At 37.8% G+C, this 18,924-nt stretch overlaps 1 protein-coding gene across 1 annotated transcript; it reads left to right on the top strand.

Annotated features, from left to right (window-relative positions):
* Positions 1-10,477: 10,477 nt before the first annotated feature.
* On the top strand, positions 10,478-11,422 carry LOC125389773 (olfactory receptor 6C74). Its single transcript, XM_048418437.3, has one exon. It carries the CDS (start codon positions 10,484-10,486, stop codon positions 11,420-11,422), a length of 939 nt encoding a protein of 312 aa, XP_048274394.3. The 5' UTR covers positions 10,478-10,483.
* The last annotated feature ends 7,502 nt before the right edge of the window (positions 11,423-18,924 follow it).

Below are 18,924 nucleotides of genomic sequence, written 5' to 3'. Positions count from 1 at the left end.
GTAAAAATATATCTACATAAATAATATTCCAGAAATTTATATTTATTCATCTTTTACATAATCACTTAATAATTAATTAGCATAATTACATAATTACTTAGAGTTACGAGTGTACCTTCTGAGTGTACATATTCACTATTTGTAAATAAAGAACAAAAAAGAAATTGAAGAACATTTTACTTGACTGTGAAATCAAAGTTATGCTCTGATATGATTGAAGTGTTATTAATTTAAGATATTTAAATTTAAACATTCAGCCATAGGGCCATAGGTGGAGAAGGGGGTCATGAATCCCAGCCAATACATCTGAACTCATATCTATTGGTAGTCTGTGACGGGGGGGGGGGGGGGGGGTGCTATTGTCTTTAGTTATATACTTGCTTTTAAGTCCACCGGGTTCCAAGCCCATAGAGAAATTACCAGGCACGAGTGAAAACAGACCACGAGACACACAATCAAACCCATGTTAAGAGTTCATTGAGACAGAGAAAGACACATGCACAGGTCTGAGGAAGTTGATGTGGGAAAAGAGCGTGGAGTGTGCGTGCCCGACTTATAAAGTTGCCTAGAGCAGGTGCATAGGCACTTACGTAGCTGCATCGTGCGTCGTTCATGTGACCATGCTGCATGTAGGGCACATAAGACTTGAGGGCCCTGGGTGGCTGTGTAAATTGCCCGAGTGCTTGATGACGCGTGCATGGGCCTGAAACCAGGAAGTGCCTGCACCTGGGGTGGCTTGACATTTTGCCGAAGTGCTGGGTGATGAAAATGATAACACATAGTCATATTGGTGACAAAAAAAGTCAAACAGGAATGTGAGAAAGAGATTTAAATGGAAAAAGAAGAGTAGATGGGGTGGGAGGGAGATAAGACAGGATGGAGATACGTAATCAATATATATTATACGCATGCATGAAATTATCAAGAACAAATTTAATTAATAAAACTATACATCATTTCATTGCTTTGTCAATTGATTCCAGCATTAGATAAATTTTGTTTTATCAATTTTTCTTGCTTCCTAAAGTTTTTTTTAGTAGTGGGTATGAAATCCAACCTGCTTCATGGTACAAGGAATCCACAACTGAACTACACTCCTAACTCATTTAGCTTCTGGGTATTTCATTTGAAGTTAAGGAAAAGTTGTGGGTTTTTTCATACACTGATGACATTCTGAAATTGCTCTTCAGTGGACAAGGCCATCTCTGGCTACTGTTTTATTTCTATTTAATTTTTTTCATTTATCTTACATACCAACAGCTGTTTGTCCTTTCTCCTCTCCTCCTGCTCCCAATCTCCACCTTCCACCTCCCTTCCCATCTACCCGCACCCTCTTCCAATCATAGTCCATCTTCCTATTGGTTCACAGTCCATGAACTCAGGTCAGTCATTTCTGTAAGTACCTCCATCATGACCTAGACATCCTGTCACTCATACAAGCCCTCATCTGTGTCTTCAGGACTCCTGGAGCTAGGCACAGTGTTTGGCTGTGGATCACTGAATTTGCGTAGATCAGCTACTGGATAATGGCTCTCTGATAACAATTAGGGTAGTAGCCAATATGATTACAGTAAATGGCCAGTTCAGGTACACTGTCCACTACTGCTAGGAGTCTTAGCTGGGATTATCCTTGTGGATTCCTAGGTGTTTCCTTGGAACCACATTTTTCTTGCCATCCCCAATGTGCTCCCCTAATCAAGTCATCTCTTTCATTACTCTCTCCCTTCATCAGGCCTCCCACCCTCCTCCAGCAACCACCCAGCCCATCCAACCTGCTCCCTAAAGTTCCCATCCATCCATCTCACCTCCCCTACCCCCAGTTTACACTACCTATAGAAAATGGGCTCCACAAAAAATGGTCATTGAGGATATATTGTCCTCTACAGTAAGTTCTGCCCACCTTCAACACTAAAAGCGTTAGCTCATTATTACTGTCTAGCTTCTCCCATTATAAACCATGCTCACTGATGGATAGCACTCAGGCATTATGCTGCCCTGCCCTTGGGGACCTAGCAGGAGATAGCATCAACCAGAATAAAACCCTATGTGCATGTGCTTGCTAGCATTTCGGAGGCCCTCAGCTATAACCACTAATATCAGCCCCTGTGCACATGCACTGTTAGCATTCAGGCAGATAACTTGACCAGCCCAGGGTCCTACATCTGCTATGCAAATGTGGAGTCTCTGTGCACATGCCCTAGGTCTCTTTTAAAAGCAAGCATGGCCCATTTCCCCTCTTCCATTTCCTATCACTTCTCCTTCCAAGTTGGGTCTCTATGAACCACTTCTCTTCCCTTATCGGTCCATTAAACCTCCTATGTAAGTTCATTGTTCTGTGTATCCCATTCTGAAGGAGCTGGCTACAACACACTTCTGCTCCTTTCTATCCTCTCTTAGTCGGGACAATTATTTACTTTTGTAATTCTTCTTGTTAAACATTTCAGGATAATTTCAGCTGGTCCATATCCTAACAATGAAATTGTTTTGCCCTTCATTCCTATATATTCAATGTTTCTTTGTATATAGGATATTCCAGATCTTGGAAATCTGGGGATATATAGCACAAAGGACACAGTGTCTACAATGAGATATGGACTTTTATAAATAAAGCACAAAGAACTTAACAAAAAGAACTTAATCAATGTAAAAATAAAGTGTTGACTGTGAAGAAGAGCAAAAAGCTTTAAAGAAGAAACATGATTCATCAAATGCAGGCTCCTTTTCTACAAGAATTTTATGGAGATGTTAAATACAAGACCTGGAATTTTGAAGTGGGGAGCAGTAACAATAGTCTAGAGGAAAACGAAGTCAGTGTCACAGTGGATGCCATGGCAAACTAGGATGATGATGAAAGTAATAGCCTCTGTGTAGAACCTTTCCAGATGATTTCCTTGAATTAGATGCGTTCATATATGTGACATCTTATCATGGATAGTAAAAATAAAATCACTTCTAGGACTAGCAATAAAAGCCTTCCACATGATAGTAAACCATGTCTTTTTTCCTTCATCTGACCACTGAGGATATTAAAAATGACAAACAACTAATGGTTAGATTAACTCTGAGGAACTTTAAAGCAAACCACTCACTGTTAAGATTTTTCAGCTCACTAAGCCACTCTGCTATCGCAATAATCCAAATCAGACCAATTCAGACCAAATTAGAAGAAGCCCAGTTTAATGGATGCCGGAGCTCCGGAGAGGCCTTCTGGGAAAACACGGAGAGGAGGACAAAAAACCAGGGAGACCACGAATACTCAGAAAGACCACATGTTTGTTCTCTAGGGGCAGTTTAAATAGCCTGTAGCAGTGGTCTTAACCCTCTCTGGGGAGGGGTTGCCATTTGGCGGGCTTTCTCAGAGGTGGAGTCTGCACTATGGCAACTCCCAGGAGTTGAAATGGAGCTTTTCACCCAACATTCCAAAATGGATGCCAGGAGCTGGGGTAAAGCCCCAACCAAACATTCCAGACTCTTCGGATAAAGGGGGTACTTGCTCAAGTCTGGCTACTTCTGTGGGCATGGGGTAACATGGGAGAAGGGAGAGAGGGGAGTTGGTGGGTCATGCTCAGCAAGATGTGTGGTTGGAGAGGCATCTGGCTTACTGTCATCCTAGGGACCTCAGGCATCTGTTCTTTGTGGGAGATGAGAAGGGAGGTGGCTAGGAGAAAACATTATATTGTTATTAATGCCGTATGAATGGGGCTAGCAATGGGAAGGGCCGTTAACTGCCAGGAAGAATGGGACAGAGAAGTGCCCTGCTTGTGCAGGAAAGGCACAGGTGAATGAGACACAAGAGCAGATATGCCCTTTTAAAATCAGATTTGGGTTGGTAGGTGTCCTTTTGAGCAAGGAGAATTGGTACCAATGGTGAAGTCTCAGGGGCTGGTGCAAGTGTTAGCATTATTTGGAGGGCCCTTTGTAACTTGGTCTTGGCCCAGACAGCATATAAAATATACTTGAAAATGGGTGGGGATAAAATACCAGACCAGATTTTTTATACAGCCACAGAACTTTTCTTTTAGGAATCTGTAGGTATCTGAAAGACAACTTGAACAGGAACATTTTAGAAGAAAATTAAAGGGAATTGGGAACTCTGGAGTTTTGAAGATACACCTGAAACTTGTTAATTCTGAACTATAAAGCCCATGAAAGAGGCACACCTGTTCGTATTTTTAGCAGGAAACTTAATAAATGAGACAATGAGCTACCAGTACCTTAAATCATCAAATGCCATTAGACACATCTGGGATGAATAAACGAACAGAAATGAGACAGCTTTTAAGCTATGCAGGCAATCCCAAGTCTCTCTGTAGTCTTTAGAAAACACCAACCTTAAAAGCAGTGCTTGCCATTAGCTGCCGAGTCTAGGAGGCCTGAAGATTTTCCTGTGGTAGGGACAGATTATTTTCTACCTGTCTTGACAGGATAAGACAATTGATACCCCCATGTAGCACCTAGGAAGGTGATGAGATAGAAGGCTGTTTTTTACTTTGTGGTGGCTTTTCCATACCCAAAGCAAGCTTCCAGGCAGAAGGTCTTCTGTAACCATATATCTTCTTGGAGGAGCTATAGGATGCTGTAGGTGCTGACATGTCTCTGTGTTAGAAGTTCTTTTGTTAAATGCCATACTTTCAGATCTTTAAAGGCACTTGAGAATTGGGTACCATTGCCTGTTAGTTGTATATAAATTACACATATAAGTTAAATTTAGACATGTATTTTATCCAATTAGTTAGAGCTTACCAATGATACTAAATGTAAGAAGATTAAAAAATATTTTAGTAAGTTAAAGAATTTTGGAGGTGAAATGTCTCCTTGGTAGGTCCAGGACACGTGGATACTCTTACCCAAAATGGTGCTAAGGTCAAAATGGCCCATTAGCTCCAGATTCTTAGTTTCTAACCTTTACATCTTAATTTAATCCATTTTCATTAATCTATGTATTACCACGAGGTCATGGTCTACCAGCAAAGTTTTAGTGCGTTTGTCTCTGATGGCAGTTCCAGGGCTTCTCTCTGACTCTACCTTCCTCTTCCCAGCATTCAGTTTAGCTTTCCTGACCTACCTCTATTCCCTGTGCAGGCCCAAGACAGTTTTCTTTATTCTTTAATGGTAATCACAGCATACAGAGGAGAATCCCATATCATCTCCCCTTTTCTGTTAAAAGAAGGAAGGCTTCAACTTCAACATAGTAAAATTACATATCACATAAAGGGGTGCCAGGGAGCTGAGGTGATGCTTCCAATCAAACACTCACCATCCAAATAGGAAAAGAAAATTTCCATCTTCTATGCTTAGTATTTGAAATAACTTTCTATATATTTTACTAAACTAATCTGTCTGTTGAAATTAGTGGTAGTAGTGGGCCTTGAAAGGTCAGTGACCTGGAGGAGTAGGAGCTAAGATTCTGGATGTTGGCTTTCTCTCCCCTCATTTGACATGACTCACATGGGGATGCTCAGCTTGAAAAAAAGTGACCAAGCTGAACGATTCAGGTAATAGCATGGACTGATTATATTTCATACTCTACAGTAAAATTTTATGTAAATTTTTTCTTATATGTTGTCACAGTAATTTTTAAATTTGTCTGTTACCACAGGGAGTGTTGAAATACTTAACAGTGGAAATGTAAAATTTTACATTCATTTAACATAATTTCCTGTTGTTTGAATAGCAACATATGCAGTCAGATGCAAGCACACAGTCTGCATTCAAACATTCAGCATTGGCCTCACTTTTTTTCTACCAAATCGATGTGATTCTGCTGCTCAATTTTTTATTTAATTAACTGTTTTTTATTGATTTTACATACCAACCACAGTTTCCCCTCCCTTTTTTCCTCCTGTTACTTCCCCTGACTCCCATCCTCCCCCTCCCTATCCGCTCTTTCTCTATTTCCAATTAGAAAGCAGCAGGCCTCCCATGGACAAAGCATGGCACATCAAGTTGAGGCAGGACCAAGCTCCTCCCCTTGCTTCAAGCTGGGCAAGGTAATCTAGCATGGGGAAAGGGTTACCAAAAGCCAGCTAAACCCCAGGGACAGGCTCTCATCTCACTGCTAGGAGCCTTACAAAGGGATCAAGCTACACAACTGTCGCACACAGCAGAGAGCCTAGGTCAGTCCCATGGAGGCTCCCTAACTTTAGTTGGTCCAGTGTTCATGAGCTCCCTTGAGCTCAGGTCAGCTATCTCTGAGGGCTCCTCAATCATGACCTAGCGGCCCCTGGCTCCTACAGTCCTTCCTCCCATTTCTTCAGGAGGACACCTGAAGCTTGACACAGTGCTTGGCTATGGATTACTGAATATACTTTCATCAATTACTGGATAAAGGCTCTCTGATGACAATTAGGGTATTCACTGTCCTTTTTCATTATCAGTGCTGACATGCCTTAGTTTTCTAGATACTGCAGATGCTCTGCAGATATCTGCAGATTCAGATACTCTGAATCAAGAGGAGGTACTTTGGAGGCTTAATTAGGGAGGTACAATATGAGCTGTTTATTCAATGACTTTTAACTCAAAGTTTCAGTAATTCCTTTTCATATTTCCACACTATTCAGGATTATTTTTCATTTTTTATTGTTTGAAATATATTTTTGTGAGAAAATGTAAGAGGAACTGGGCTTAAGTTATGGTTTGTAACATAAAGCTACTCAAACATGATTATGGATTTTAAGTCTTCTTCACTCAAAACTATTTTAATATATTTAACATGGAATTACAATAGTCTCCAGGGAATTGCTTTCTTCTCATGCTAATTTTTAAGCCTTAAATCCTCTTGAGACAAGTGATCTAGTGTACAAAAGGATTGTAGTTCCTGAAATCTTAAAAACTACCAAAAAAGCTAATACCCATTCACATTGGCTGGAATTATTTCATAGAGAAAGGTAAGTATATAATTGCTGTTGTGTTCTTTCCCATCTTAAGACAAATATATTTTATGAATAATCAAGTAGTTTATGTCCCAAATTTTATAAGAAGTTAGAGAACATTTCTTCTTCTTAGAAATCATGCTAAGTAGGATAGATGAGACTTTTTGTTTTTCTGAAACGTTTGGACTGAACATCTTGAAGAATGTGTGTCTGATACTGTAGCAGTTTTGGATAAGAAGTCAAGACAAAAATATATGATACAACAATATACTAGATATGAAACATTCAAAGTGCCTCTATTCTGAGATTTACATTAAAAAAGATGATTGAAAATAAATTATCGCAGAAAAAAATAAGGCTTGAAAAACAATGGCTTTATTTTAGTCTTGGTCAATAGTTATGAACCTAGTGGAAGAAAATTACTGTTATATTCATTAAAATAGCATAACACAAAACTGGAATTGATTTTTATAATGCATCCATATATTTTTAAAGTTATACTGTAGACATGAATTGCAGTATGAGACCTAGTAGTTTATTTTTAATGAGTCATGTTTTTAACAGATACTCTTCACAGTGTAAATAAAATTGCTATTGAATGAGTGGTTTTTTACCTGATCATAATAATTCATATTCTTCCATTACTCATGATGGATGTAAATGTTAACAATGTGACAGAGAAAAATGTTCATTCTAAACTTGAGGTTTTCTTTAATATTTATTAAACAGTTATATTAATTATATGTTTAAATTTTCACTAATTTTTTAAAAGGATCTCTTACCTCACTGTTGAATTTCCTAATCAGCCACCAACAAACAGAGGGCCATGTGATAATTTCTACTATTTTATTAGCAAATAGTTTGTTATAGAATTTAGAAGCACACTAATGCTGCTAAATAGTTTATAATAACTCTTTATTATTTAAATTCAAATTTAAGCTAAATGCCAGACATAAATAAAATTATCTCATTTTTTCATTAGGAAAATAAAAGTGAAAAGGTCATGCAAAAAAGAAGTACAGGTGTGAACATTGTACATTGACTATTGTCCCTTTTGTCTGGTGTGGCATGGGCGACTTCTGATCTTGTTCCGCCTGAATTCTTTCTTGTTACCTTAAACCTCTATCTGCTACTGATTACACTGGTATTCAGCAGCACAGAAGTCGAACGATCATAAAGAAGGTGAGTTATACAGCTGTTGTTAGCAGCAAATTGCTCATCTTTGCTATTTAGGACTGTAACACAATTCTTTTCTTGCTGAAATATTATGTTGATGTAATGATTGTCTTGTCTGAAGCTGTTAGTGGTTGTAAGTCCTCACCTCCATTGACAATATGACAGGAGGGCAAATGCTAACTCAAACTATGTATTACTCTTTATCTGTGATAGACATCAAGAGTTTTCCCAAAGTGGTCCTATCCAGAGGACCCTAAAGAGAAAGAGAGAGGGGGCAGGGAGAGCAGGGGTTACTTTGCCAGCTTGCCATCTTGCTGCTTTCAGTCTTTTGATCACTCTTCATTCTCACATGCGTATCAACAGATGGATACAATAACTAAGCGTAAATGAAGTTAAAATTTCCTCTGAATGTATTAATGATTCGTAAAGGATTTCATACAATGAGTTCTGGTCACACTCACTTTCATTCCCCCAGCTCTTCCCAGATCCATGCCTTTCACCCAACTCTGTGTCTTTTCTGCAGGAAGGTCGATATGTGCTGGATTTGTCATTTTCTGCTGGATGTGTTATTTTCCTCTGGAGTGTGGACAGTTTCTGAATTTTAACATCTTATAAAATGCGTATTTCACAGAATGAAGTTTTTCTCTCTTTGTCTTTAAGATAGACTGTGACTTTGAAGTTAAGAATATTTCATTCTTGTGTACAGATATAATAAGGATTATATTCATATGGTCAAGATATACATATTCAGATACTTTTTTGAAAATGGACAAATGAAGACACATAAAAGAGAACAATGTTAAATAGTAATGAGAGAGTAGGAAAAGATTTAATTATCTAGTAATCATTTATAATTCCTGGGTCTATAATTTTTTTCACTCTAGAACTGGAATGTTCAAAATAGAAAATGTTCTAATACAAATTATTATATTCTCTAAAAATTTTAGAAGCATTTGAAATAGTTTGCAGGTAATAAACATGAACAAGCAAGTATTTCTGGAAGAAAGAAATAAGAAAACAACTCAGAAAGCAACAATAATTTTTAATTTTTGTACTCTAAATGAAAAAATTGAGGAGGACTGTGACTTACACAGGGAAGGACAGAGGCACTCTGAATGGGGAGCAGCAGGCAAAACAATCAATGACAGCCGCAAAACTATAGGATATATCTAACATTTTTCTTGTATTATGCAATCTTTATCTGTGTCACTGCAAATATTAAAAAATACATGCTATGTAATTAACACAAAAACTGAAAATGAAAATATGCTCTCTATTTACATATCAGTAAAAAGAGAACAATCAAGGTAAGCGAGCTACCTACAGGTTTGATTTGTCATCAAAATCAATATTAACAGGAAATGTATAAAATACAACATTCATATTATAAAAATAAAGGATGTGCACAAAAAAATTAAACAAGCTCAAGTTCAGGAGAAGCCTGAAAGCAGAAATAAATACGGTCACAAGGATGCAAACAAAGTACAGGGTTTTCAGAATTTTCATGAGGTTATTAAAATCCTGCTGGATCTCAGTTAAATGTGAAGTTCGCCATGTGTCTCTTTTAAGAGTTCACTGACAAAATATTGTACAAAATTTAGCAAAGTCTTTGGAAAGAATGAAATAAGCACAGTCTTTTTGTTGAACAATAAAGAATGGGTTACCACATTATCATTAATAATGTAGCAGAAGGTAAATATGTTGAGAAACATCAAAGTATAAACAGAAATACAAATTTAAATATTGTGATAATTTTGTGTATATTTAATCTTACACTTTAAATGACTTTGTTGAACATATTATTTATTTGTTTATGAACTTCTAGCAAACTGAATAACAACAACAACAACAAAAACTTGAATTTACTTAGTAAGGTAACAGGTAAAAAAAATATGAGAAAAATTGTAGAGGTTACTATCAGAGAACAATGCTCTTTTTTCATTTTAAAATAATGTATTTTATTATTTCTTTGAGATTTTCATACACTGTGTTGATTATATTCGCTTCTGCTCCTCGTTGAAACTCTTTGCAGATCCATTCCCTTCTCCTTACTCCCTGTACTTTGGTGTTTTGTTTTTTTAAATACCAATCCAAATTTCCACTCTCTCCCATCCTCCCTTTTTGTCCACACACCCTCTAGTCCCACCCCCCTCTAATCCTAAGAGAAGGTAAGGCACATTGCTTTGTGGAAGGAAATGTGGTTGACAGTTGTATGGCTGGGGCAGACTGAGGAGCCACTGGCAATGGCACTGGGACTTTTTTCTACTGCATGTACTGGCTTTTTGGGATCCTATTCTCTTTGGAGAACAGTGTTTTTTTGAGGGTTGTTTGGTGTGAATTCTAGTGTTCCTGTAAAGACTTTCACACATGTTACTTAGAGTTTCCCTCTTCGTTTCTAATTTTCTTTCCCTACTTTGGGCAATCAGACCTTAGCTATGAAGAACCACACCACGGTGACTGTATTCATTCTTCTTGGATTAACAGATGATCTACAACTGCAGGTGGTCATTTTTGTGCTTCTCTTTCTCACATACATGCTGAGTGTCGCTGGGAACCTAACCATCATCACACTCACGCTACTGGATTCTCATCTCAAGACACCCATGTATCTCTTCCTACGGAACTTCTCAGTTTTAGAAATTTCATTCACAACTGTCTGTATCCCCAAATTCCTCGTTAGTATGGCGACGGGGGATAAAACCATTTCATACAATGACTGTGCAGCACAACTATTTTTCACTATTCTCTTAGGGGCAACTGAATTTTTCCTTCTGGCAGCCATGTCCTATGACCGCTATGTGGCCATTTGCAAACCCCTACACTACATGACCATCATGAGCAGCAGAATTTGCAACTTGCTGGTCTTTGCTTCCTGGTTGTCTGGTTTCCTGATAATTTTTCCTCCTCTCATCATGGGGCTCCAACTTGACTTCTGTGCAGCTAACACTGTAGACCATTTCTTCTGTGACGTTTTCCCTATACTTCAGCTTTCCTGCACAGATACGCACATAATAGAATTGATGGCACTTCTCTCTGCCATTTTGACACTCCTGGTTACGCTGGTGTTAGTGAGCCTTTCCTACACACACATCATCAGGACTATTCTGAGAATCCCATCTTCTCAACAGAGAAAGAAAGCCTTCTCTACATGTTCTTCACACATGGTCGTGGTGTCCATTTCTTATGGCAGCTGCATCTTCATGTATGTGAGGCCATCTGCAAAGGAGAGGGTCGCTTTAAATAAAGGAATAGCTCTGCTCAGCACTTCAGTTGCACCCATGCTGAATCCCTTCATTTATACACTTAGAAACAAACAAGTAAAAGATGCTTTTAAGAATATGACTAAAAGGATGGAGTTTTTCTCAATGAAGTAAGAACTTAATTGTATTCCAAGTTGACTTGTAGTGTTAGCAGGAAGAGTGAAGTGCATTATCAAGTTCTTCCACACATGTATTTAAAATCATCCAACCCTTTATTTAACTGAACAGCTTCTGTGTACCCAGTTATATTCGAATTCTGTGTCTTAACCTGTTTGGAATGAAGTATCCTAGTTTACCATGTTGAGCTGGCATTGCACAAAAATTAATAGCCATATTGGTCTCAAATTTTAAATTTATTTTTTTCCAATTTTATATGAGTGACATACTACATTAAATAGATAAGATCTTATTTATGTGGCTTTAATTCCAGAAACAATAAAGTATTTTTCAAATTATAAAAAGAAAGATATTTATGTGCCTTTTTATTTTTATGACTTTCAGAATTCTCTTAGTCAACAAAGTGACTTCAAAATTTCCATGATCTTCTGCATTGTTCCAGAGACTCAGTCCCTTGTTTATTTTATAAAGATGCTTATATATTATATAAGCTAATGACATATTGTTACAGTATGTAAATTCCAGTTTTCTTAAACAGTGCTTGAATTTATCACAATACTCATTCTCATGTTTTGCTAGGCTTCTTGAAATGTCTGACTTTTATCTTCACAGCTTTGTAAAATGTGTGCTGACATGTTGATGTCTAAATAAGAACACAAAAGATTATGAGTAATCTGATTATGACAAAATAGAAAATTAATATGTACACAAAAGGAATAACTGAATAATGATCTTTTTAATTCTTATTTGAATTCTCACACACTGTTCAAAAATTGTACAGCAGTTCCTCTCTGAACCTGGGACACTTAGGACATAAGTAAGTGCACTTGTTTTAGAACATTACAAAGATTTAAAGACTCTTATTCATAATTTTTGAGCATTGTAGGTTCTACCCGAGTTAATTCTTCTCAGTATAAGTGGTCAAATATGTTTTTAAAGTAATTATAATGAATTATCCTGTGAAAAGCAGAATGTGTTGGCTGGCTTCTTCTCAAATGAGCCATGTTTCAATATGACACAAAGGAGAAAACCTTCCCCTGAAAAGTTAATGTACTCTTATTGTAGAGAGTTAATGGGCATAACATCTGACATTATTAAGAGACATAATCTCATAGTAATAGATATCATTAAGTAGATGGAGGAATGCCCAGGAGAACTATAGAAATACTGAGAGCAGGAGAAATGATCTTCCCCAGTAAGAACACATAAATTGGTTATCCAATGCCAAATAGTGAGCTATGAAAACATTTATGCAAATAACATGATACAGACTGAGTAGGTTGTATTTAGGAACATTTATGTATACTCTTATACACATATGCATGTTACAATAATGAACAAAAAGAATTATGAATTTGAAAGGGAGTCAGGAAAGGTGTGTGGGAGGGTTCAAAGGGAAAGAAAAAGAAAGGGAAATGATATAACTTTATTATAATCTCAAAAATACAGCTATGGATTTTAAACTGTGACCCCATCCCCACCCCACCAATTTGCAAGTATATGAGACACTTGTCTTAAGCTACCTATTTTACAACTCTGAAACTAGGACAAGGAAATGCTCCTCAAAACAGTGTCTGAATGTATTTGAGATGGTATGTCTCAGAAGGATTCTAGGTGTCCCATAAAGAGATAGGCTGTTCAATGATAACGTTAAGAAACATGTCCATCTTCAGAAAGAAGTAAAGTACAGGATACAGCAATGGCACTTGAAATACTTCACCATCTTATGAGAATGAATGATGGCAAATACCCAAAGATAGCACTGCTTAGAGGAGTGTACGGGATAAGGCAAAGAGGAAGGCCCAACAAGTGCTGCATAGATGGCACAAAAGAAGACTGTGGAACCTTGGATATGACAATGACACAGGCATCTAGGATTGCCCAGGATAGGAATAACTGGAGAACCACCTTAAACAGGCTGCTCATGCATGCTTGAGCATTGCCGGGGCATAAATGATGAAGGTGAAGCGTTTACTACTATCAAGAATTAACTGAATTCTTATGGTTAACTTTAAACTTATAAATTTATATGGTCTGGGGAGGTAAATACCACTCTGAAATCTGTGGTCAACCATATCTACCAGGTTATGCTGTGTAAAATTGTTAGAATTATCGTATAACATGTTTTGGAAAATAAGTCAGATATAGAAAAAAAGTATATTAAGTGTTCCTACATTGTGGCAACTTGGAAAACAAAAACCTAGAAGTAGAAAGAGACAGAAAATTAAATAATGAGATTCTTAGTTTAAAAAAAAAAGATCATTCTGAGTGAGGTAACCAAGACCCAGAAAGACAATTATGGTTTGGAATTTGTGTATATGTGGATATTAGCTGTTAAATCAATGATAACCAAGCTAGAATCCATAGAACCACAGAGGTTTGTTATAGTGTAAGATGTTGTGGGCAGCACAGTGTGGGTGTGTGGGTTAACATGGGTCCATGAAATGAAGACTCAGAGACACTTTGAGAATGAACTTAGCCTGAGCAGTTGCAGGGATTCCCACCCTCAGCAGACTGAAACACTTCCCCTTAGCCCAGGGCATTTTTAGTTTTCTCTATATTTACACTTTATTTGGTAGATTCCCATATACCCAAAACAGCCTAAATGAAGTTTCGAAAAATACAATGTCAAGTATAAATATCTGATTCAGGAGGTACCCAAGGTTTCCAGGTTTCCCCCTAATCAAGTTTTGCATAGGCTTTGTACCTGCAGAAAACTCCCAAACAAGATGTATATAGGGCAGCAAAAGGTATCTATAATATGAAGGATGGATTAGGAATGAGTGATAACTTTGGAGCTAGACCAAGGATGCCCAGAAGGGTTATTAGTAGGGGAGTAGGGGTTGTCTGCTAACCCTCTAGAGCCAGACCACAGGAAATTCTGCCACTTTAAGGAACTAGGGATCAGGACACAAATAGATCTCACTAGGAAAGAGAAATAGAACAGATAGCAATGAATAACAAGTATAGGAGTGTGGAAGTGACAGCTAAAATTAAAAGGCTATTTGATGAGTAGTTTCATAAATACATGAAAATGGCATAAAGAAAAATGCTAACTAATGAGGGAGACAGAAATGAATATCACTTGTTACCAAATGAAGTTCCATTTCTTGGATTGGGCTACATCTAATTGATTTCTTGGTCACAGGGACCCCATGGGAACCTTCTAACAAACCAGAATTGTTTGTTGCCAGGACTAGAGATTGCTTTACAACTGGCAGCAAGGCCCTATTGCTGGAGATGACACCTACACAATTCATTGAACGTGGAGAAGTGGATCTGATGCCCACACAGAGCTTTCACCCTAAGTGGTTGAGTCTTTGGCACAGTAAGGTACCCTGCACAGTGCCAAAGGAGAAACATAAACACCAACCCGCAAAACCCTTTGCTCTACTATGATGGCCCGCCTTCAAGAAATGCTGGTGCAATGGTGGAACAAGCCTTGTATGAGTAGCCAACCAGTTTTTGACTTGACTTAAAGGCCACTCCACGAGGTGCAACACGTGCATGATATTTGCCTTGGTTACCAAGAACCAGAAATTAGGTAGCCCAGGGAATGAACCTGAAATGAAATTTATGCTCTGGCAATGTTGAAGCATGCATGGGCAAACCATATAGGGTGATTCTGTTGAACTTGTCTATATTGGATTTCATGGTCTAAGCTGATGAGGATGACTGACTCGGTCTCTTCCTCAGGTAGCCCGGGGACCTGGGGTAAACAAAATACTATTGTTCTAAAACAAATAAACAAAGCATAGCAAAAAAAAAACCTGCTAATGACATTCTGCTATACTCGTAGATGAGTGACTTGCTCAGTCATCATGGGAGAAGCATCCTCCTGCAGCAGATGAGAACAAATACAGAGACTCACAGAAAGACATTTTGCAGAGAACGACAGACCTTGTAACACTGAGCCCTAAATCCATCAAGTCCCTCCCCTCAGGTCTCTGGGGAGTCTGAGAAAGAAGAGAGAGGAAGAGTGAAAGAACCAGAGTGCATGGATTTCAACAAGAAAAGAAGACTCTCTAAATAAGCAGGATAAATGTATATACAAATTCACAGAGAGTGGGACAGCATGCACAGGGTCTGATGGGTCTGCACCAGATAGAGTTCTGGATTGGAAAGGAGATATAAACATATGTCCACATCCCCAAATCAGACAACCACTTGAAAATGGGACTCCCACTGGGGAGTCAAAGTACTCTTAAGGGTAGGATGTATACCTAGCTGTAGATGGCTAAAAAAATAAACCCAGTGATATCTTTGGAGGTTTCTTATCTCACAATGTACTATCAAGATTTTCCTATTTCTTTTATCTTAATTTTAAATTTTATTTTATTTTATTTATACATTGTTGTTTGGTCTTTGTATCTTGTAAGTCTATTGTGTACACACACACACACACACACACACGCACACACACATTATATATTATGACTTCCAGTTTAGTGGTTTCTTATGGGATTCTGAGCATGCTAATAAGTGATTCTCTGCATTTGTATTTGTTTTGCGTGCCTTTTCTTGGGTTCTTTTCCTTCTGCTTGTTTGTTTTGTAATGTTTCAATGTATTAGTTTTCTTTTGCTTATTTTACTTTATTTTATTATTATACCTTAGAAGCCCGATTGTTTGCTAATAAGAGACAGAAAGGAGGGAGAGCCAATTGGGAGGGGTGGTGTGGAGTTACCAGACAAAGTAGAGGGAGAGGAAACAACGATGTGAGAACAATGCTTTTCAATAAACATCAGGGGAAAGGACACAGAAAATGAGAGATCGAGGGGAAAAGGAGGACAGGCGTGGAGAGTAGAAAACAGTGGTGTGGCGTGATTGAGTTATGATATTGATCAAATCATCTTGTATGCATCTGTAGAAATTTCCAAATATAGCCGATTAACTTGTTCAACCAATATGTGTTGGAAGACACAGAGAGGAAAGGATTGTAACTGAGAGGAATGCTAAGCTCCATTCCCCAAGCTCTCTCTAGTTCCTGTCTTCCATTTCTTTCTCAAAATTCGTCAGCATGTGATACCCTATTCTATTGTATAATGCAGTAGGAAGGCACACTAGATGTCAGCAGACATCCCATGTTCCTGTTACCACCCATATTATGATGTCTTCAGTGGGCTTTAAGTATCTCCCACAGAACATCATACATGGTCTTCTCAGGGCTACTTGCAGGCAATCTCAAAATGTCTCACACTGCATAGCTTCTTTTGCAATTTCAATGAAAGTCTCCAAGACACTGTAATTCTTGAATTTTACATATATGCAAAACTAATACCACGTAGGTGATGGCAATGTCTACTTCAAAGTTGGGTAGTAATGTGCTATTTTGAACCACTGCTACACTGGTCTCTATGCAGCTTGCCTGTGTGACTGAGCCCACTGAAAGGAATCCTGGTGAAACAACTTCCTAGGGAGTTTTGTATAAACATGCTGACACAGAGATACTCTTCTTTGAAATGAAAAATTTTAAAATGAGTTTGTTTTTTATACACCAAAACCTGCCATATGCACAACCTGGCCAATTCCTAAAACACCCTAAGGGCACATACCTCATTTTCCAAGAACAAGGTGCTTGGGTTATTTTTAGTGTCATAAGGTCTTCTTTTTCACAAATGCAAACCATTTATTTCCTTACAAGATCGTTTCTTTCCCAAGTCTCTTTGCTCCTGATTCTCACTACAAATATATTGAAAAACCACTTATAGGCCTGCCACATACTGACTAATGGGCTAACTTAAACTCCCTCTGAATGAATCAGTCTGTAATCTTTAATTTTACCCACCCATAAAGGACTTAGGACACAAACACAGTGTAGGCACATTATTTACAGGAAGATAACAATATAACATACACAAACTTTAGAACAAATTTCACTATAGTACTGGTTTCCCACCTTAAACCCCTTGGATGTTCTTTTGTATTTTAATCATCTCAACATTACACTATCTTGAGATTCCACCAGAATCACTCATTAATTTCTGTTCATAATAGAATTTTAGGCTTTACTTTACATCTCAAATCCAAATTTTTCCAAATTCTGCCTTCAAACCAGAACCATCAGTAGTTTGGAGACAGGGACACAGTTCTTTTATTTTTTAGTTTTTTTAAAATTAATTTTGCATATCAACTACGTTTCCCCCTCCCTCCCCTCCTCCTTTTCTCCCCTCAAACCTATCCCCAACGCACCCTCCATTCACTCTTCCAAAAAGGGCAAGGCCTCCCATGGGGAATCAACAAAGTCTGGCACCTTAAGTTGAGGCAAGACCAAGCCCCTTTCCCCTGCATCAAAGCTGAGCAAAGCATCAGGGGACACAGTTCAATATAACTTTCTTCTTTAGCTGGAACATTTTCTTAAGATCTTTAGGAAACATTTAAAACCAAATCCAGATTTGTGGCTTCAATGCTGAAAAAAAAAAAAAACTTTTAGAACTAGTTAGATCACAAAGCAGAATTGGAAATGCTATTAAAGGTATTTAAATGTGCGCTTATGCATGAGGGGTAAGAGAAAGAAGCTGCCAGAAGACCACATAAAATTAATTCTGTGAGGTGGGCAGTCTCAAGGGAAGTGTTGGGAATAGTAGAAGATACTCAGGGGTGGGTATAACTTTCTTATCAACAGCAAACCAATCTTACTATTACCACATACTTGATTGATGGCATTCAGTTTCTATCTCAAAAGACTGCTGAGAATGATGTGTGAAGTAGCTCTGGAGACACCTTGGATACTTCGTAATATGATAAAATAAAACCAGAAACCACTAGAATTATACGTGGGATTTTTCAAAAGTCTTTTCCTTATAATTAGGTGAAATTCCTAGCAAATTTTAGGCTCATGGTTAGGAAGGACCCAAATACTCAAGCATTGATTAATTGTGCTAGAATTCCTGGTGTCATTCTGTCAGAAGCTGCAATCAGCTTTCATAGAAAGAGGCTTCTTTCTCAATGCATTTTTCAAGCAAAACCCCTACCAATGTTTTCACAAATCTATTCTATTTACATAACAAAACTATATGTGGCACATAACATATGGTCTAATAAATTGATTAGATAAAGTGTATTGTCCACCTTAGTAAGGCATATAACGGAATTGGGAGCCCTGGGACACACCAGTGAGTGTGAGAGTTGTGAGAAACTACACAAGCCTGATACAGACACATGACTAATTAGATTAACTTAGAAGCCTCACTGATAACTGTTTTCTTAAATGATACAGTACAGACTTCTTTGAGGAATCTATATGCAAGTCTCTGGAGATTGTTTAGTTTTTAAAGTATAATTTGTTTTTAAAAATACAGATTGCCTGGGGAGTACGTTTGGATAACATGAAACGAGTTATTTCCTTGGGAAATGTTGTTATAAATCTCCAATTCTCGTGAGAATTTTCATCATGTCTTTAAGTTTTGATTCAAGGAGTGAGTATATGAAAATTCACTGCGTTAGGATGGACTCATTTTCTATGTCAGTGTGAGCTATGCATAGGAGATGATTCCACAGA

The sequence above is a fragment of the Myodes glareolus genome, chromosome 26, assembly GCF_982192425.1.
Source record: "Myodes glareolus chromosome 26, mMyoGla1.1, whole genome shotgun sequence".
In the NCBI taxonomy this organism is placed as follows: Eukaryota; Metazoa; Chordata; class Mammalia; order Rodentia; family Cricetidae; genus Myodes; species Myodes glareolus.
The sequence above is the reverse complement of the archived record's forward strand: the minus strand, read 5'-3'. Positions and strand labels throughout refer to the sequence as shown.